Below are 22,107 nucleotides of genomic sequence, written 5' to 3' on the forward strand. Positions count from 1 at the left end.
ATCCAAATAAAAATCTAACCAAATATGCATTAAATAGGTAAAACAAAATGTTACGGATGATGAACAAAGACAGTATCACTCAAAAAGGACTCTTGACACGATTTTCTTGGAAAAGGAAGTTTATAAAAAAAAAGGAGAAAGATTCCAATGACACAGAGAGAAGGCGGAGAAAGGTTCCCTTGAATCACATTAGGTACAATATTTTTCAAAATGATGCATTACTAGTCTGAAAGCACATCCGTAAATCATTTAAATCTCCAGAAAGTCAATCATTGGTTGGTTTGTTGTGTGACGCTAGACAAGAGACACTTCCGTTGAAATAAGAGTTTTTGCACCAGTAAAACCGTTTTATTGTCTGTGTGCTCATGAACTTACTGGTTCGTGTGTGAACTGTGGTGTTCAGATTATCACAACGGACCAGAAATTACTGACTGTGAGTGACTTTATGGTCTGGCAAACAGCTAAAAATGCACGTTGCATTAAAGGTTTATAATGTATTCCAAAAGCCATCCCATTCATTGAACAGAACACATGAAAACAAAGATAACAGAAAGACAACGAACAGAAAGACCGCTTTCATGGCTTGTGGTGTAAAGCTAAACTGAATACTTTATCTTGTGTGCATAACATAAAATAAATATTTTATGGCTCAAACAACAATAAATAATCTTCATCATATTTCAAAGCAGCACATACTGTACCTCTTGGTACCCCTTTTAATGGCTTGCCTTTTCCACCCAGGAATAACAGAAAACATTGTTTTGTTGTTTTTCATCGTAGACCTGCACAAAGTGACGGCCTAACAAGGCTTCCAGCTTCTATCTAATCCAGTTCCATCCAGTCTCTTTCGAATAAATAATAAACTACAGCTCTATTCTACAGTAACATAGAATCTACAGAAAAGTATATAGCTTTTGGTAAAGGATCACTTATTCTTTGTGAAATTGTAAATATTGTGCGGAGGATAATCTGTGCACTGCTGCACTCTGAATAGCACTAAGATGTCAGTTACTACAGATAAACAGAGCCTCCAAACATGCTCAGATTTGTAGTGTACACAGCAGCACGAAGGATGAGGTTCTGTTTCAGACTTAATACTGTTGCAGCTTGCTCAAGTGAAACCTGTCGCATCACAATATGAAGAGCAACCGGTCCCCTGAACGCTCCAGTAAACAAGCTTACAGATCGTAAACCATTTCTCAGTGGCACCCCTCAGATTTGAATCAATTACCTGGCCCCCGCACTGGTATTATCAGTGTTGAACATGAATCTGCAGCCAACAGTATTACATATTGGAACACATCACTGTATGTTTAGCATAAGATCAAATTTTCTATGGCTACACCTGACGATCGTCACTGATTAATCTGTGGATTATTTTCTTGATTAATCGATTATTCGTTTGAGCCACACAAAACAGTTAAGAAAAAAAAAAAAAAAAAAATCCTAATTGTTTTCATCAATGTCATCCAAATGTCTTGTTTTGTTTGACCAACATGTGAAAAATCCAAAGATATTCAATTAACTATCACAGCAGACAGCCAGCAGAAACAAACGGCAAATACTGACATTTCAGAGGCTGGAACCACTGACTTTTTAACCACTTTTATCTTAAATTGTTACCAAAATAACAGCCGGTTAATCTTCCGCTGATCGGCTGATGGAGTCACTGACAAATTGTTCTGGCTGTGAAGGTTTGTCTTCATTGAAACTGGAGTTTTATCCCAAACCTGGGCCCCAGTTCATGTGGTAACTTGGGAAACTTGTTAGAAATCTTTCTTTTTTTCTTTCTATTTTGCTACAGTCAGAATATTTCTCATCCAGATGGTTAGAAGAGTCTTTGAGGATCCAGGAAAGACCTTCAGAACAGCAGTTATTACAGGAAAAGATCCTCTGGGCCTTTCAAAGATCTCTAAGGATTTCTTTATCAGAAAAACGGATGCTTATCTAAGGGAGCCAAAAATAATAGTAATATTTGAGAGGAATAAACTGGAGCTTATTATGTGTGTTGAATATGGATGAGGTCATAGACCAGCAGGTGAAGCGTGCATATTTATATGATTCAGCTTATAGTATTCTCTTCAGACTATGCAGTAAAAGAATGGAAAATAATAAAAATAGTCTATGGGATGTGTGAAGACCAGCAATCTGCCCTCTGAGTTCAAGGAATAAAAAAAATATTCAACACTATGTTAATGAAGGGCACAAGTGGTAAACTATGTGGAGAAATGCTGCTGTGGACGCTGGATGTCGCTGCATCCGATCCGGTTAAAGCCAGAAACATCAAACTCTGGACCTCATATCGCCTCATTAGGAATTTCCAGCTGCGTGCTGAGGTTGTAGATGAGAGTCCTTACTGACGGGAATAAAAGTGTGCCCCATCCAATCCGAACGCCACCGTGTAGCCCTTCACCGTTTCGGCCCATATTTGGTCTGATCGAGTCTGATCATTTTTCTTGTTTATCACGTATAAAAAAATAGAACATCAACACACAAACGACAAAGTCCAGCTGGAATTAGTTTGATATTGACTCTTGATTAAAAGTTCAAAAGATGAAAGTTCTGGTTCAGGTCCGATTTGTTTTGTTTTGGTATGGAAAGAAAAAAGAGAATTGGGGGGGGGGGGGGGGGAGTTACAGTCTGACAAGATAAAGACTCAAGGGTGTCAATAATACAGCTGCTGTTACCTGATTGTGCTTTCCCGCCACCTGAGGAGGTGTTGTGGGCGTAGAGGATGAGTGATATAAATACTCTGTATCTACTAAATCTCAACAGTTGAGGCTCAATGACATCCAAAGGAGGAGAAAACAAGAGCAGGAGCCAAAATGGCTGATCAGTAGTCATAGAGAACGGTTTGAGTGATTGGGTGAGTATTGCACTTCAGTTCATGTTCGGCGATGGAGCTGCACGTCTTTAATCTGTGTTTGCAGGCTGAATGCTTCTTCAGCTGATATTTCTAGACTATTAGAGGGAGCAGCTGTAAGGAAGAAGTCAACAAAACATGAAAAAGAAGGCTGCCATCCCCCGTTCCTGGGATCTACTGCATCTGGGAACTGTGAACGAACGGCTTCTCACATATTTTTGAGAATGGTGTGCGTACCCGCCGCACAGCAGCCAAACTCCCCAAACACCGGGGTCCTGAAAAGTGGCGGAAGATAAAGCGAAAAATGAAAGAATTTCTCCTCTTGGGGTCACTTCACTCCAGCACAAACCAGCTGACATGTCAGTTTCACTTGGCACCGGTCAGGAGTCCGGTGCTAGCCCAGCTGTATCTGTCCAGAGTAGGTGGTGAGGAGGAGCATGATGGCGAAGCCCGTCAGCAGGCCGGCGTTCTGGATGGCAAAGGTGAGGAGGAAGCTGCTGCCGCCCGCGTCCTCTTGCTCACGACTTACCTCGTTCATCTCTGGAAACTGAGAGACATCAAACAGAGAGAGAAACATCACAGGTGTTTATCAAACAGCTGTTCATGATGTAACATCATCATATATTCCCTTTGTTTAGGTGGTAACTCTGCAGTAGCTGGTAAAGAAAAGAAAACGTCTTTAACTTCTCCTCTTCCAGTGTGTGGAATTTAAGTGCTTGTAACAAGCACTCAAAGGAGTCTGCAGTCTTGTGAGGACCCTGACAAGAACACATCCAACCTTACAACTCTAGCACGTGTGTCCACCTCATCCCCTTTTCTCCAAACACTGACCATGTCTGCCAGAGCGATGTAGAGGAACATCCCCCCTGCCAGGGCAAAGATCCAGTTTGGGGAGAAGCTATTGCCGGCCAGGATGCCAAAGCCCATGCCCAGGTAACAGCAACAGGCTGACAGGAAGTTAAAGAACAGAGCCTGCTGTATGCTCATGCCGGCATTCAGCAGGATCACAAAGTCTCCTGGTGACACAAAGAGAGGGAGAGCAACACAATGAGAAGACTGGGTCAAAAAGTTGTCCGAAAACAACAGAAACAGAAGAAGACCAGTTTCTCTCACTAATCCCGGGCCAACTCACCCAGCTCGTGGGGGAATTCCTCACACAGGATGGCCACGGAGGTGCTGATGCCCTGGAAGACGGAGGCGGTGAAGGAGGCGCCGATGGCCAAGCCGTCGATGAAGTTGTGCAGGCCGTCGCTCAATGTGATCATCCAGGCCAGAGTGCCGATGTCAGAGTAGGACGTTCCCTTCAGCCAATAGCAGCCACCGCCACTGGTGGCAGACCGCCCGCCGCTGTCTGGGCTCGGGGAGTCCTGAGAGGAACGGAGTGAGGGGCACAATATTACAGGTAAACAACATGCAGATATCACTTCATGAACAGGACGTGTTTATGAAGCCTGCTGATCATCAGGCGACAAACACTGACTTTGAAGTAGTTTATAATCATTGGTTCTCAACATTTATCCCTCTTGGTATAATTTTATTACAGTGAAATAGTTTGTGTCATGTCCTGCAGGACTGATACGTAATGTCCCCTCTATGATACTGGTTTTATGAGCTCATTGTCAGTGCTGAAAATCCACCTATCAGGAAAATAAAGTCTTAGTCTTAGTCTCCCACCCTTACCTGTGGTGTCTGTGCGGGGCTGAGCATGAGCTCGCCCTCCCCTGCGTCCACCTTGCCCAGAGCCAGGCTGCTGGCTTCTCCGTTCTGCTGCAGCTTCTCCTTCTCCCCCTCCTCCACATCCCCATCAGGTGTGGAGTAACGATCTGCACCGGGGTAATGACTGTGACCGTGGCTCTGAGAGACGGAGAGAGAGCACATATGGTGATCAGTAACAGATTTTGATGAACGAAGTCACCTTAAACTTTGGTGAAAGAGTAAGAGAAGAAGAGGGAGGCTTAAGCTGACTTAAAATTAATCTAAACACAGTGTTTCCCTGAACCTTCCTCAAGATGTCCTGCGCTGCTTTTGTACCATCTGAGCATCCTGTGCTGCCGTCTCCTCTTGGGAATGTTTTTCTTGCCTCTGTGAGGACTACACAGCAGCTTAAAAAGCCACACAGATATGATGTAATGCAAATGACTAATCCTCACAACATGGTGCCAAAGGAGAAGAATATGTGCGCACATTAAACCAATCACTCTCTCGTTAAGTGATTCAATTAGAGCTGCAGAGCCCAGATGAAAGGAAGCGTCTGGACACAAACACTCCTGCAATCAGAACAAATTCAGTGTTTTGCTCAAGGACACCAGAGCATTACCGTGAGCAAATTACACTTCTCTCCCAACACTTTAAAAACGAGCTGACGTTAACAGATTTTGATGCTATTAATGTTTTTTTTTTTTTGCCTCTTTATCTACAGTGAAATGGAAAACCTGACAGCATCATCGCAGGCGCCAATTTGGGTCAAAGTGCATGTGTAATTGGATCAACAGCTCGATGTGTTAGTAGTTAATGAGGTTGGCTGGTCCATATGGCTCAAAGCACAATAACCACAAGGTGGAGTAACTATCCCGCAGTCACTTCCTCACTTCTCCTGGTGCTTTTTAAGAATGAAATCGGCAGCGCTGGGAAGCTGTATGAGCACGTGCACCTTATCGTTCCAGCAAAGCAGGTTTTAGACCTCAGTTCAGAAGACTTGTAGGTCTGAATTTCAGTTATGGAAAACGCTTAAAATAACTGCCACGTACACGACTGCAGTACTGCACTTGAGCAAATATGGGAGGGAAGGCACAACTGCCAAGTGGCCAATAGCCAAACACTAGCCACACTTTAAGAGCTGACAGTCAGCAGGAACACATGGCCACCAACCAGATCACATCACAGTCATGAATACAATACTCAGCCTACGGGAATTAAAGAAAAATGTAATCTCAGCAGTGAAAGAAAGCTATGAATTAGAATGAAAAAGAGTGTCTTTCATAGGTGCATGGAGCATGTCACCAAATTTTGGACAATTCATTAAGATATCTATGGCCTGCTAATGTTAAATGATCAAGTGGATTACAGTTATGGTCACATGTAATGATTGTTTCCATTATTAATAAATCCTTTGACTTTTGTTAAATTAATAAATTGTATAAAATGTCATAAACTGCCCACAAGTCTTAACAGATTTATTTGTCCAATCAGTAGTTGAAAACACAAAAATTGTCAAGCACCAACATGGATATATGAGTAGCTGGAACCAGATGTTCAGCATTTTCACCTGATAAAAGATTTGAACAATTAACAATCTGAAAAAAGTGTCACAGTAACTCATTGCTTGACTGCTTGAGCATGAATGCGTGCCCACAGCTCGTTTCTTCACTGAAAAAGAAACAGCGAAGGGAAAAGAGGGCACGCTGGCCCGGAGCAGATTAAAACTGTGTGATATTAATCCGTTTGTGATGACGCGGGACACGGGTGTCGTGCCAACAACTCAGCTGACGAATGATCCTTCAAAGCCAAGTATCTCCGGTGTGCCAAACCAGACTTTTCACTTGATTTTGTCGAAGGCTTCTTCAGCGTAAAATGTAAACAGCCAAACAAAAGGTGACGGTGAATTCCACTCTGACGACAATACTACAGTGGGAGGCTGGTTTGTACAGGGGTGTGTATCTTTGTGTACACTTCTGATGGAACTGCTGTGAACTTCACCACTATCTCTGGCCTGATCCTCCAGTACAGCTGGTTAAACCTGCCACTGACGTTCAACAATGATGTGGGAGCAATTAAATGGTACGTCTGAGAAAATAATTGCAACACAGTATGGAGGATTTTATTAAAATTTCTGCGCTCAGCACAGTGTTTTTTCAAGATCAATAAAACAATACGAGGTCAATTTCACATCACTCTTGCGACCGACTCACCCCTTGTTTTTGCTTGAGAAGAACTTTGAGGACCTTTTCAGTGAAGAAGAAGAGGTAAAAGCCTCCGAACACCACTGCAGACTTGGACACGTAGAAATCCACCATGGGGTCAAAACCAAAGGCCTTCCATGCAAGAAAGGAGATGATGTTAGCTTGTGACAGTGAAATATTTATGCTAGCTCTAATTGCATCATAACTGCCTGCAATCCCTCACCATGCATATTTTTGAAATGAGGTTTGTTTTGACACATGTAATGATGATCTAGCAGGGTTTGAGCAAGAACAATTAGTGGTTGCTAAATTGCTTGATTTGAACACTGAGCAGGTCTAGGCTGTGCAGTCAGCTGTCTGAGGACAAGAGTGAAAAAACCTTTCCCCCCATTTCTAATCTCTGTCAGTCAGCTGCTTTTATCTCCACGAAGAACTTCACCCTGCTGAACGTCTTACTTTTGTCCTTGTTAAATGAATATATGAGCAACAACAATCAACTTGAGCGGACATCCTTTTAAGACGCTGCAGAGACATTTCACAGCGACCTCTAATCTGAGAGACAGGCTGAGTTATGTACGTAATCGTCTCCCATTTAACTGACACAAACAGATCATAACTCAAACCGCCTCAGCTCCGAGGTATAAAAATCTGTTTCCCTGACTATTCATCCCAGGTGAACTGATGCAATGAATTACACGACAGCAGCAAACCTTGCCATGATGGGTGCGTGCACCGTCTAGAGGGCTTTTAAAACCATCATGGAACACTGAGCTTCCTTCAGTAATCTGACATAATAAACCTGAATTGATTACTTCTGTAGAAACTGCACTACAGCCATATTTACTTTTTCTGTGGTTTCTACCAGTTCAGGGTACGTGAGCTGCATGCTAACACAGGTCAGGTTTTACACTAACTAGAATGTTGTCTTGACCTGGTTTCTTCCAATAACCTGTTTTCTTATGTGCATGTAAATGCAGTCAGTGTTTTCAGCGTTCTTCACTGGTATCCTGCGGGTTTTGTGAAAGCACACCTACACCTAAAAAAACTGCTCACAAAGATCAAAAGTGATGATCAGTTCAGAGAGTATTCAAATATTTATTGTGGCTGATGAATAAAACATTTGTGCTCGAGCTATTGCTGGGAATTGACAGTCTTTCCAGAAATAACCTTTATTCTTTTAGCAGAACTAAAAGTAGTTACTTTGATTTGTCAGGTATTTAGTTAAACAATTCTCGGCTAGTGAGTTTATTCATTAACATTTTTCCAGTTGAATTTTGTGAAAATTTTCTGTGAGTGTGTGTGTGTGTGTGTGTGTGTGTATATATATATATATATATTTTTTTATATGCACTCATACTCGCCTTGGTAGACTTTAAGTAAACCACCGCTACCGACAAGTCAGCTCAGAGTTGTTTTTGTGAAGGGCAGCCGTACCACAAACACATATTTCCACAATAAATGTTATGCATTATGAATTTGCTGTGTAAATGCTGCTTTCAATCACTCTGATTACTCTGCATTGTCCAAAGTTTTCACCCCTTTTTAAACAATCAATGTTTGCAATTATGCTGGAAACTTTTCTCGTTGCTGAATTCAATTTATGCTGATGGCTGCTGTGCAAGACGACAATAACTCGTCCTCCTCACTGTGATGTTATTACATTAAGTGAGATAAGAGACGGCATACAATGACAGTGATATAGGAATGGGGGACAAGACAGTCAAATATTCTAAGGGATATTTGATGTAAAATCAATAATCCTGAAACTACACAGTAACCCTGTGCTGAGGCTCTGTGAAGGAGCTGCGGCTCAATGAGCCACAGCAGCATCGACACTACCTCTGGGATGAGCTGAAACAGGGCGTTGGAGTAGAGCGTGCCAATGGCCAGGGCTATGAAGTAGAGCAGCAGTCGTTTGTAAAAGGTTTTCTTCATGAAGGGCACGACGCTGGCCCCGACCAGCGAGCACAGAGAGATCAGTGTGACACACAGGATTCCATAACCCCATACTGATCAATGGAGAGGAGGCAGAGGAAGAAGGGGAAGGTGAAAATAAAGAGAGGCAGTTAGTTGAGAACAGATTTCATCAGATTAATCACCAGGGCAAGGAAACAAATAATTAGACAACACCAATCAGTCAACTCCCTGAAAAGAAAGGAGGAATTGAATGAAATCAGTCTTTTGATATGCAACAGGCTCATTTGTTAATTGAAAACAGATCAACAGAAGTGACACCACCATTCATCTGCATTGGAAGACAGTAATGTGTTGTCCTTTCAAGCAGTCTTTGAACCCCATGCATTTCTTTCGACAGAGGGCTGGAGGTAATTAAGGGAAAATTACTGTTTGGTGAAACCTTGTGCACGGACACGGACACACAAACACATACACTTTGTCCTAGTCCACCCAGGTGTATCTGCACTGTCCTATCCTCAGGGTACACACAAGCTATCATTGCAGACACAAAAGGGCGCAAATGGACTTTAAATAGGCCAACAGCAGCAGAGGAAGCACTGCTAACAAGGGGTCACATTCCAATTTGAAGGACGCTTTAAAGGCACTGTGCTCCATTTCTCCAGGACTGTCTAGCACAAAGTGAAATTTATGATTACCAAAGCCGAAAAACAGAGTGAGTGAAACACTGTTAAGGCGTCTGTTTCGCTGTGCTACATGTTGCAGAGGCAGAAGAGAGAGCTGAACCATCTCTCCAAGAAAAACCTCATAGCTGACCTAGATCTCAACGCAAGGGAAGGTGACACAGACACAAACACACAGTGCACACAAATATAAATAGAAGATCGATGATGCAGTGATGTTGAAGAAAAACCAAAAAGTCTTCCACAGTTCTCATTAGAGCCCGATAAAACCAGCAGGAGAAAACAAAGGCAGGAAGGAGAGGAAACAGATCCGACCACAGGACAGACAAAGGAGTGCTCGGCCAAAGGTGCACTAGTTTAACAAACAGCCATGTGGCACTACAGTGAAACTAAAGAGCCTTTGGTGTTTATGTTCTTGAAAAGCAAAAAAAAAAAGGTTATGGGGATGTGCAAAGATATTTAGATAAAAGGTGTAGATGGGAAGATGTGTGGATGGATGGCAAACCTCTGGCAGGAGCTGCAGGATGGCAGTGGAGTACAGTGTGCCAATGGCAAGAGCGATGAAAAAGGTGAGCACATACTTCATATAGCGTGTCTTCATGAGAGGCACGATGAAGACTCCGGTGAGTGAGAAGGCACTGATCACTGTCACACTCAGGAAAGAAAAGCCCCACACTGGTGGTTTGAGTGAGAGGAAGGTTGGATGGAAGAGGAAAGTACAACATTGAAACAAACTACCATGCATAATGGACACGTGTGTGCGGTGATGCAGCTTGAGCTACACACAATCAGACAGACGAACAGACAGGAGATAATTGATGTATTTCTTTCCTACTTCTCTGTTGCGACATACTGGATGGTTTTATTTCTTTCAGCCTCTAACCATGCTTCAAATGAAACTTTTCACTTTGTGGCTGAACTGCTCACATGAAATATCTATTCTTTCTGAATGGAACTCCCAAAGAAAAAAAAAAATCAGTCTCAAAATTGGAAATTGGCCCAGTTAAGTTATTCTTGTAACTGGCATCTCTTCTCTTTCTGGTAAAACCAAAGCAGATTGGGAGGCCACTGGAAAACAGCTGTGGGGAAAGGCTGATAATGTGCAGCAATTATGGTCAAAGCCAATCTTAAAGCAAGCAGCAGTACACTGAAGAGAAGATGCTGCTATCAGCATCATCGACGTTAAGACAGCTAAAGAGATTGTTTGTGAAGATTCTCCGGCATCCAGGTCACGGTTATCCAAGGAGGGTTGAATCTAGGGCAAAATGTTCTGCTTACAGAACTTCAACTTGTTTTGATAGTGTATCTGATCGAATGTTTGAAAAAAGCTGCAAAGGTAGCACATATAGATATTGAGAAAAGATCAGAATATACAAGTCAGTGAGATGTGCAGTAGAGGTGAATTCCCATGGCATCTGCTTCCCTGCTGCTGGCACACCTCCAGAGTCCAGGCAAAGAAAAATATCTCTAAAGCCAAAATAAGCTGCCTACAGAGGCCAGTGTGAGGTGAGCTGAGGCCATGTGAGTGGATGATAAGGGAAAACAAATTTGAGCGAGAGGTAGAGCCAGAGCTTTAGCCGACTAAACCATTCCTCCTCCTCCTGCCAAGGAGGAGTTAAACTGGGTTAAAAGTTGAGTCAGCAAAGCTACAGCACAGTGTGATTAGTTTAGGAAGAATATGAAGACATATTCACCACATTCATACCGAAAGCTGTGCTTTTCCTGTAATGAAGTACTATGAACATTCCCGAAGCTTTACTGGGGAAGGACGCCGCTTCTGTTGCAGCCTCAAGGGAACGACATCACATAAATTAACCAAATTCTCCAAGTCTGTTGTTAGCCAATTCAGCATCCATTCTACAACAAGCTTTTTCATCACCAGCCTACGCTGCACTCCTTACTTCTGAGAACTTCAGATTGGATGCAGATGCCAAAATGGCTTCCAGGGCTGTCAAGGACGTCCTAGTGGGTGTGTACAGTCTGCAGTCTGTATGGCATTACAGTGGATCAGCAGCCAAGGAAGGAAGAGCAGTTTGTCACTGGAATGCTTTCCTGCCTGACTGTCTTTACCTGGATGGGGTATCTGCTACACACCAGATATGGCGGATGCGTGGGCTTTTAAGCCAAACTGAGAAACGCAATCTGAGCCTTGGCTAACTGTGCACGCTTATTTTGGCTTTCATCTGCTTCGGGGACATCGTGATATCACTATCACTAGGCAACAAAACACACATTCTGGAGCTCAGATCTGATGAAGAAATGTGTTCTCGAGCTCTCGCTGCATGAGGTAAGACATGGCTGAAAAAAAGTGAGAACTCAGGGAAAAACCCTGTACTGGAGTGAGAGATTGCCAGATATGATGATATACTCACTCTGGAAGGAGCAAAATAATTGAACCGTACAATGGACAGACAAAGAAGCTGTGAAAAGAAAGTGAAACAGCCAACAGCAAAGACAATACAAAATGCCATCACAAGCTTTAAAAAGTCTATCAAAACGTACTCAACATTCGATATTCATCTAACATACAATATAGGTGCAGCTGAAGGATAAGGCTGGCGATATTCTATATTTTTGTTATTGTCAACAAATGCCATGAAAATTGTTGCTGTGCTTTTTCTTCTTTCTGTTCAGCAGTAACTAAATAACCACTATTAAGATGTCGGAACCGGACACTGAGATACAGAAGAACAAAGCTCATTTCATCTAAAGTGTTTCATTCCTCTGACTGCAGAAAGAACATGACAGATCTGAATCTAAAGGGTTCTCATTCTGATGCACAGAGGAAAAACCCATATCAAGCTTTGGCTGCTCAAAGAATACCTGTCAGCATCACCAGTCTTATCCTTTGAATTTACAATCAAATGTAGCCTGATGTTCATTACAAGAAATGTTTTCCTTGATAACGACTCAGCGCTCACCTTCGGCATCTGAGGGCCTGGGGGAGGCGTCACCGCTCAGCTCCTCCTTTTTTTGCACCCTGCAGGTGCCGGCATCCAACTGCTGCAGCATGGTGGGACACAGCTCCTGTAGGCCCCGCCCATCGAGACGGGACTGCTCGCTGATGCTGTAAATCGCCAGCGTGTCTGCAGGCAAGCACTGGAAAAGAAACATCAGTCAGTCGGCCAAAAGAGGCTAGCATTTTGTTTCATCTTGAAACAACTGAATTCACCAGGATGTACATTCAGCGACAGGTCAGGGTGCTATCCATTTTCAACACCAAACACATGGTGGACAAGCAGAATTGAACTAAAAGTAGATAGAAAGGCTACGACAAAGAGATGCAGACACAATGGAGTGTAAGTTCCTCTGCCTAAATGCAATGATTTAAGATCTAAGGCATATAATTCAAATACAATTAGAAATCATATTTATTACAGACTGGCATTAACAACAAGGCATTGAAAGGGGAGGGGAGGCCTGAAAGCCATTACAAGGCCGTTTGGAGACATACAGTAATGTCAGCTTATGGTATCTATCTATCTGAGGTATCAAACTTCAAAAGTCACACTGAAAATTCAACAGACTGGGTCCGTGGTAAATATTTCATTTCTATATTGGGACACAAAAGCCAGTTGGAATTTAATCTGTGAGGACAGAAAGTGATGCTGAATCAAGCACAAGCGGGGCTGTTGACAGTGACTCACCACATAATTAAAAGGCATGAATCACTTCGAGTCCATCACAACGGCAGAAAATACCTTCAATATCCCATTCAGTGTTTGTGGAAACACGTGTAACACGTCAGGTTGCACGTCACTGAACAGAGGTATGTGCTTCGGTAAGTGGGGACAGCAGTGACAGTTATCAGCCAAGGATCGCAGAGTAAAGACAGCAACACAGGACGCTGCTCGCCAACCATCCAACATCTGAACTATGTGCTGCTTTCACCTCTTGTTGTATTCAATTCCTCAGACGTGTTTTAACTTTGCCACCATCACTCTGGGTAAATCTATTCAAAAGCAGATCAGCGAGGGAGCCAATCATCCACGACGCTGAGCATGGGAAATATGTGACATATTTCAGCTATGTGGCACCTGCTTCTTCCAGACTGGACTGAACTTGGATGTCCCTTTCTGAATGTTACAGAGGCTCTGAGGCTCCACTGGAGGTACTGCTGCCACTAACGTGCAAAAAATGGGGCAAGGAGACACCACATGGAGACAACAAGACCACGACAACATGTTGCTGGTAGAGACTGTTGATTGTGAAGACAACATGTAGCACAGTAAAGAAAGAATCGGTCATTCTTGTCCATTTCATCCAAAATTTGTTTAGTGATCTAGGCAGAGGTGTTTCAGGTGTTTTATGTGTCTCTCTGCTTCTGGCTCTCAGGTCTGGACCCATTGCTCAGCCACACCTAGTTGAGAGTCTGCCTTCACCTGTAAAGAAACAGGCTTGGCACGCACGTTTGTTTTGTTTTGTTTATTTCTAACACTGGCAGCAACATGATGCATCAAAAAATTAAAGTGCAGCTGGCACAAAAGGCATTTTACAAGTTCATTTTGATCCACCCAAGACATGTTGACAGACAGGCCTGTGAACCGAGAGCAGCAGAACAGGATCCGACTCAGACCTGCTAAGACTAAATATAATTTAGACTGGACTCGGAAGAGTTAGCAGTAATGAAGGCTTCTGACTCATGATGAGAGCACCTCGGCAGCTGCTGAAGGTCAGCGTCAGGAGCAGTTGTAAAAGAAGGCAATAGAAGGACCCCATAAAATACAACTCTGGGTTAATTATTTCATCAGACATGCGAGTCACTTCATAAATACAAAAAAGCAACTCGGAAATACAAAAAAAATAGTCTAGACAGTGGTAAAACAAAATAACATGTCCTTCTGTGTGGTCCCTGATCGCAGCACATGCAGAGGTTGGTGATGTCATGTCAATGCATCATGCTGACTGTCAAGAAAACAGAAGCAGATGAGGAGTGCCACGCTTTCCAAGAGAAACGGACCAACGATTTTCCTGCTATGACCTCTGAATACGCTGAGGACTGTGAAAACTCCTTCAGGCGTTTGGCCAGAGGTTTGAGGACATGAAAAGTATACTTAAGGAACCGCACACTGTTGCTACGCCGTGTAATGTGGAGCCAGCTGATGTGCCTGGTTACTGACAACATGAGTTCAGTGAGCCGCAAAGCAACGACCAACCACTGTGAGCAGTTCTTTTCAAAGGTGTGTTGAACAGACTTGGTTCTGCTCAACGCTGACGGACCCAAACCTGGAAAACCAGCTGCAAGTAGCATCATCATTATCATCATCGTCTGACATCAGATGCCTTGCTATAGAAACTTAGTTCCAGTCAACAGACAGCAGTGTGTTGACTGTGGTCCTGATGGGAAAAAGTCTCGCACCCCTGCATTAATCCAACATCACTTCAAAGTGTTGACACAAGATTAGAGAATGAGTTTGTTCTCACCTTGGAGCTATTAGATTTAGGAGGTGTGGTTGTAGGTGTCTCCACCGCATTGTTGCCATTAACATCACCGTCACCTTCACCTTCGCCCTGACCTTGGCTGAGGAGGGCCAGCAGGGCACGCAGCTGGGGCACTGTGATGGTGCTGTTGTCTCCATGGCGGGCCAGCAGGTCCTGGAGCACCTGGGCAGGGGACTGAGTCTCACTTTCCCCCTGACCTGTCACTGGACTCAATGGGCTGAGAAGGACAGCCAGGGCCAGAACAAACACCAGCTGGGACTGGAGGAGGGTGATGGTCATAGTGGCACAGCCATGAGGGGACCAGATAAGCATGGCTTCTTCACTTGCTGGAGGGCGTTGATCTGAAAAAACAAACAAACAAACAAATAAAAAAACACTTAAAACAAACTTTTAAATCTCTGACAAAAAACACTGCCCTAAACTGTCTTTTACTGGCTCCAAATGTGTGACATGGACAGTGACAACAGCTCTGAATATTCTGTGACAGACACATTAACTGTGGGTCAGCACTCAAAAAGAAAATGACACCTAACGCTAGTGGGAACTTAATTTCTTTTGCATGGTGCAGCTGTACGTATGTGAAGGGCCAATTGTTTTGCAGGTAAGAGGCCGATCCTAATGGCAAATGAAGCACGAAGCACCAAACACCAAACAATGTTGTCCCAAGGACCCACTGTTGGCATAAAGCACACAGAGAGAACGGGAAACCAGTGGAGTAAACACAGCCACCAATTACAGACAATTACAGCACACACGCACCAGACAGCACGCACGCTATCAATGACACAAGAGTAACAAACCAGCAAAACAATACAGTAGCACCGTGTAACACAAGCCAGGCATGCATTGAGCAGTCACAGTATCAGCACTGAGTTTTCTTAAAGTGATATCAGCCTGTGTTGTGATTTGCGACCTGTTTGCAGCCAATTGATTTTTTTTCCCTTTTTTTGCCCAGTTTTACACAAGAATTACAAAAATTTGCATTTTTAAAATCACTTCCACAAGATGAGAAATACATGGCCCCACACACACACACACACACACACACACACACACACACACACACACACACACACACACACACACACACACACACAGCACACTGTAACGTTTGCATGCCGCTGCTCCAACACAGAGAGCACTTATTCGTTTCAGTGCACCCTGCAGGTCCATATGCTGGGCTGGATAAACAGGCTCATTCATTTTTTCGTAAAGAAACACTCACCTTTTCCCACAGAGCCTCTAATGATAGCTGGTGCGTAAAAGCGCCTGGGTCAGTCTGTCCACCCTGAGGCTCCAAGCGTGCTGAGTGATGCCCACAGGTTACCTGGGAGCAGAGACGGAGTCGCGGGAATTGCGGGCGGAGAACAAGAGATGCCTTAAGAGAGCAGCGGGCTCCTCAGGAGTGCAGCGGCCTGTGGAGGAGAGACAGATAAAATGAAGGTTACGACTCACCGGTGAGGAAGAGGGGAACAGGAAGGGATGGAAGAAAAGAAAAGAGGCAGCAAGAAAAAAAAAATGAAATGGCAACTGCAATTTTCTGTGTTTGCTCTACCCATCGACTTGCCTTCTTCAAATTCCAATTGAACACTCAGGCCACAAAGCCCAGCACTGAGCCAAACCCGCCTCATTCCTTCTCTGAAACTGCAATGAGCCTTCCTTGTTGATTCTTAGTTGGCTGTATGAAGGGAAGGCCACGTAATTAACCTGCAGAGGAAAAGCTGCAGGACAACACACTGGCAGACAGAACGATCAAGTCTGTGTCACTGAAGGAAACCACAAAGGCTGCGAGAGCCAACTCGCAAAAAGAGCAAACTTCCTCTCTCTGTATGCACACTGCTGAGACGCCCTGGCAAAAGGCACTGCACCCCAAACTGCTCAGTGGCCAACAGCATACAGCTGTGTCCCTGCTGGGCAGCGGTGTGGAAATCTGAGACGATATGAATGTAAAGCAGAACATTTGTCAAAACGTGTAACCCGCTCAGTCGCCGTTCCCCAGATAAAATACAACTCTGAAAAAGGTCAGTCCATCTGCTTTCTCTCTTTCTTCTAATTTGCATTCGGTCATCAACTTTTCCCCTTCATCTCTCTCTCTACGTCTCTGAGCTGAGGAGGCAAAGAGAAACTCTCCTCTTCAATAAGTCACCCTCTCCCCAGTGAATTGTACCCTCTGTCTCAAATCTTGCTCCTCAACTTGCTCTAATGAGGCCTTATTCTGAAGTAGGGGGAAACAAGGTATGGAAAAGAAGACAAAATCCTTCATAAGTATCTTAAGCTCCAGTTTTTCAATTTTCTAACCAGCACTTCTCTCTTACACAATCCCTGTAAAAGCTGCGGGAGCTCTGAACCTTGTCCTCCTTCCTGCACGCTGCTGTTGTTAGTGAAACACAGGTTGAAGCGAGGGGTGTGTAACAGTGCTGAAACAATTAGCTAATTGACAGGAAGTTGACCGCCAACAATTTTGATACTCGATTTGCCATTTGCCTCTGTTTCATATGATTATGAATCGAGTATCTTTGGGTTTTGAACTGTCTCTTGGAACAAATTAGCAATCTGAAGACCACCTTTGCCTCTAGGAAAATGTGGTGGGCATTTATCACTTTTTTTTGGACTTGTTATAGGCTAAGTGATAAATAGCATTATTGAATCAATGCATTGAAAATAACTGTCAGGTGTGTAATGAAAATGATTGCTGCTGCATGCCGTATGCATAATAGATAAATTCTTCCATAATGGTACACAGTTTTGTATCATACTGTGATCGCTGCATATATAGCTATAGAAATCTCTATCGTCTCAGAGCAGGTAAGGTCCTATCAACCTGCTTGAAGCCTTTCTAGTGTTGCATTGGCCAGAAGTCTGAGAAGTGAATAAACTCACCCCTCCCAGGCAGGAAAGCAGCCAGAGGTAAAGCGATATCGCTCTCTTCTTCCACATTTATTTTTCATTAAGAGAGGGGGGAGGGGCGCAGCGCGTGAGGAAATGTTTAGGAGTGACTAAAGGCAGGAGCAACATGGGTGAAACACAAAGACAGGCCAGCCCTGCACACACATGTGGGTTTGGGTACAACTACGTTGCAATCTAATATGGCTTCACACAGGGATCAAAGGCACAATACATACGTGAGTTTTGTGGGAAATGTGGTCTTCAGTTTGGGAAACACAAGCACTTACAAGACGACTCAACTCAACTATCATTTCATCAGTTTGCCATCATTAAATCAATGTATCTACCACTGATATGTGAGTGTTCAGGTCTGCAAATCAACTACTGGACAAAAGAACCCATTAAATTAACTTTGTGGGCCAAGAGATGGTAGAGAGACGGTGGCTGCGGTGATCATGGTAATAATGACAGCTGATAGTTATAATTGTCATTGTTTCTTTTACTTATTTAATTGTTACAGCACAACACCTTTACCCACATATATAAAAAAATAAGAGATTCTTATCAAAAAGTTTTTTTATGTTATGCATTTGCTAAAAAATTTGATTGTAAACTCTGCATTAATGATACTGGTATCATCCCCAAAAATCCATTATTGGCAGTGGTCTAAATATAGCATTATAACCAACAAGGAGGGATAACTGTCAGCTTGCTTCCTCAGCGGTGATGATAACCAGGGACATGGTACGGTAAATATACTTCTACACTCACGCTCCTAAAGAAGTCCTTCTTTTGCTCTGGAGAGCATACAGGTCCAAAAAGCTGAGCTACAATCAACACTATCAGCAGCAGCAGCTTTCTTCACCGGCAGGCCTTCGCCTTGGCCTCAGTGTGGCTCCAGTCCAATCAAAACAGTGTGCAGAAGCCACTTTTAAATGTCAGCATGTCCGGTCGGACCGATGTCATCACACACTCATAAAATCACTACGTCTGTGCTTGTGGTGGATGCACATTCGGAGTCCAAGGCCTATTTGTAGCTGTGGAGATAAGGGGTGGAGGGGAGAGACAGGTAGTCTGCAGCAGAGATGTTCGTCCTTTGATAAGACGGTGAAGGCCTCTGCCACGATGCTGAATGTGACTTTTATAAGAGAGCCAGCAGCAGAGGAGAAAGGAGGAAAGAGCAGGGTGGGAAAATGTTTGGTTACAGGACTCCTGTCCCACCCACAGACATGCAGCTCTGCTCATCACTGCAAACCTTTCTCTGTCCTCTTCCAGCCACCAGTCTGCCCTGCCTCGCATTCAGCTGTCCTCTCACGACCTCTTTTTCAGATTGGAAAGCAAAAACAAACTGGCAGAAAAATTCAAACAATCATGTAATAAACCAATAAAAACAAGGAAGTGGTAAAGTGCTTTCATCAGCACTGTCACCTGGCAATCTAAGCACTGGGTGTGAACATCCAGACTATGTGTTATCAGTGCTATAGTCTCACATTTTCACACACACACTCACGGCTCCTGCACCCATGTGTAAACACAGCTCAGTGAGAAGTTTCCCTTGCTGTCATCAATTTCACCAGCTGACTAAGAATAAATAAAACCACTGATTGGTCACAACTCTGACTGGCTAAGGCTTTGCAGGCGACGCTGCCAGTTCAAACACTGACACACAGCTCGGTTGTGAACGGCACACGGAAAGTGCGACGTCTGAACGCAGGTACATGAGGGTTCAAGTGCTCCAAACCCAAACACTTTTAAAGACATGAGTGAATAGTTACAGTGCTGAGCTCAACAATACCTTCAAAAGTTTGACTGTCTGCATGGAAAAGTGCTGCTTTCACTGGTGTTGGTTATCAGCACACCACTGTTCTAGCAAAGGAACACCAAGTCGATCAAGGCAAAGCCATGACTGATAAAAGTGCTCATGGAAACTTTTTGTTTGCATTTGCCACAACCAAATGTCCTCTTGGTGGTGAAATTTTCCAGCTCCAGAGTTAGGTGAAGACATACAGCACATCTCAACTGACATCATTTTTACTTTTAGTCAGGATCTGTGCTTCTGTCCCCTATCTTAAAATGAACCAGGCAGTCTTTGAATCAATTTAGTGGCATCTACAAATGGATGCAAAATGTACACACAGCTGTGTATTCACGCCACACACTGCTGCAACAATTTTTTTTTAATCCAAGATTTTACACTAAATTCCTTTAGTAAAGTAATTGGCATACATATGCCGCTTGCATTCAAATGCAATTTCATGCAGTCTGTTGACTCTTGCTGTTTATTCTGGCTACTTAATAATCCCATTTTGCAAATCAACAGTCAACACTTCATCTTCATCATCACATACAAACAAGATGTCCCGAATGGGGACAAAACTTGGGTTTCAATAGCATGATTTCTTTCATCCGAATATTCAGCACAGCAAACCACTGACAATCGCAGCAATACAGAAATTTGGCTCAAACATGAAAAGACTTAATTAAAATTAAATGAATATTTCATTATCGATTCATCTGCCCTTTTTTTTTTTTTTTTTTTGATTTAGTCATTAACCTGTGAAATGTTCCTATCATAAGCTCCCAGAGTCCATGCAGACGTGTCTTGTTTTTCCGAAAACCCAAAAGGTATTCAGTTCATTATCAAGACAAAGAGCAACTAATCGTTTTAGCTCTGCATCATGACAACGGTGAGTCTGGTGGTGTGTGCTGATTTGCAGCACTGTCACCTGCCCACACTAACATGTTGCCCTGCGGTTAAACAAGGCCTGTTCTCAAAGCGTGTGCCTGCTGGTCCAGGATCAGACACCAGCAGGAACAATTCTCCTTCGCGTTCCCCTTCAAAAAAGACAAACTCTGCCAATTCTAAAGCATAAAGCATACAGTACCTTCTGAGAATGCAGACACAAAAACAGCAAGTGCCCCTCGCTAATTCCTTGTCAAAACAGACTGGTTTGCTCTCTCACGACTGCACACCGAACTGTCTCATCTCTGGTCACTTTATATACTGTTGGAGGGCGAAGGGCAGGTTAACGATGGCTCATCAACCTTTACCCAGGGCTATAATTATTGTTTCTACCAGTCCTCAGGCTGATATCATCAAACAAGACTGTCATTAGATGACAGAGTGACGGCTGTGGGCAGGATACTGGTTGACCGAACGCATTATCCATATGCTCCACTCATCTAACAAAGGACCATTTACCATTAAATTTGAGGGTTTGGACATGACTTGGTCTGGCTCAGCCCATCACTGTTACCCACAGGTTAGCTCAGAGGTCAGAGATAGAGGTAGAAAGCCACAGAGCTCATGTACATACCAACATGTCACTGCATTACCTGAAGCAGTGACTGACTGCATTACTAGAAAACTCTTCCATTCACTTGTAATTCACTTAACACTTTACCGTCTGTTTACTTTTGGCTACATGGGAAACGTTTTGAATGCAACTTCTTCAATCAACAAGGTTTTGTTTTCCCCCCAATTCCAGGAAGTTATTCCTGGGAGTTCACACACATTTCGCCCAATGGATTTCCACGGCTGTTCCATGACTTCCATCACCATGCGGACGAGTGCTCATTCCCAGCTTCGCTCACTTCCCTTCACCTTGCCTTCACACACGGGCTCTTTCGGGCTCTCATTCTCTCAAAACCGACACAAAAGCCGCCGAATGATGACGATTAGACGAACAAGTCAACGAGTCACAGCATTTTTACTCTAACTTGATCGAGCTACATTGGGGTAGCTTCTGTAGCAAGTCCTTGTTTCCACTGTGGTCCCATTAGTAAGCTGACCCGCTAACGTTAAATAACGTGTGAGGGTTCATTATAAGCCGGTTTCAGTGGCTAGCTGAGGCACAGTCCGGTATATTAGCCAGTTTCTTATTAGCCTTGACAGTTAGCTTACCCGGTGATGCTGCTGGGGGCAGAAAAGACGGCTTGACGTCAACTCCTCCCAACAACAGATTTCCCTCAGCACTGACAGATCCGAGGTGTCACACAGAAAATGTCACATGTGCGCGGCAGGATGTCTGCGCTACGGTCATTCACACGCGAGGGGGATTTTTTTTGTCTTGTCTCCTATGTCTTCCTCACCATTCAAACAGACCATAATGTTACGGCAGCAGCGCGTGCAGGATGTGGTGGGGTCATTTTCAGTCGTGACGTCAACACTTCGCCCTTTTCATGATGGCCGTGTCTCCCTCATGAGGTCGGTACAGGTACTGCAAGACTACAGCTCAGCATGAATGGAATCAAGCTTATTCTTGTGCCTTGTAGAACCACTGGTGTCCTGCAGGGATTTAAAATGACTAATATTAACATTAGCAAGAACTGTTTATTTGTTGTTTTTTGTTTTTTGTTTTTTTTTTGCATTGTATTAATGTTCTCCTTCTTTACTTCAGTAAAATTAAGTATTTTAAAC

At 43.6% G+C, this 22,107-nt stretch overlaps 1 protein-coding gene across 2 annotated transcripts; it reads right to left on the reverse strand.

Annotated features, from left to right (window-relative positions):
• Window positions 1-101: 101 nt before the first annotated feature.
• On the reverse strand, window positions 102-21,840 carry slc39a14 (solute carrier family 39 member 14). 2 transcript variants are annotated; one of them, XM_076730430.1, is made up of 10 exons: window positions 21,592-21,840; window positions 16,027-16,216; window positions 14,784-15,142; window positions 12,281-12,458; window positions 8,602-8,771; window positions 6,772-6,894; window positions 4,544-4,717; window positions 3,996-4,230; window positions 3,695-3,879; window positions 102-3,410 (listed from the first exon to the last, which is right to left on the reverse strand). In XM_076730430.1, the coding sequence occupies exons 3-10, from the start codon at window positions 15,111-15,113 to the stop codon at window positions 3,258-3,260; spliced, it is 1,548 nt and encodes a 515-aa protein (XP_076586545.1). In that variant the 5' UTR covers window positions 15,114-15,142; window positions 16,027-16,216; window positions 21,592-21,840; the 3' UTR covers window positions 102-3,257. The 2 variants fall into 2 exon arrangements, with proteins under 2 accessions (XP_076586545.1, XP_076586544.1); XM_076730429.1 differs by lacking the exon at window positions 8,602-8,771 and adding an exon at window positions 9,865-10,034 and having other exon boundaries at window positions 1,776-3,410; window positions 21,592-21,828.
• Between the last annotated feature and the right edge of the window lie 267 nt (window positions 21,841-22,107).

Source organism: Chaetodon auriga, chromosome 5 (assembly GCF_051107435.1).
Source record: "Chaetodon auriga isolate fChaAug3 chromosome 5, fChaAug3.hap1, whole genome shotgun sequence".
Classification (NCBI taxonomy): domain Eukaryota; kingdom Metazoa; phylum Chordata; class Actinopteri; order Chaetodontiformes; family Chaetodontidae; genus Chaetodon; species Chaetodon auriga.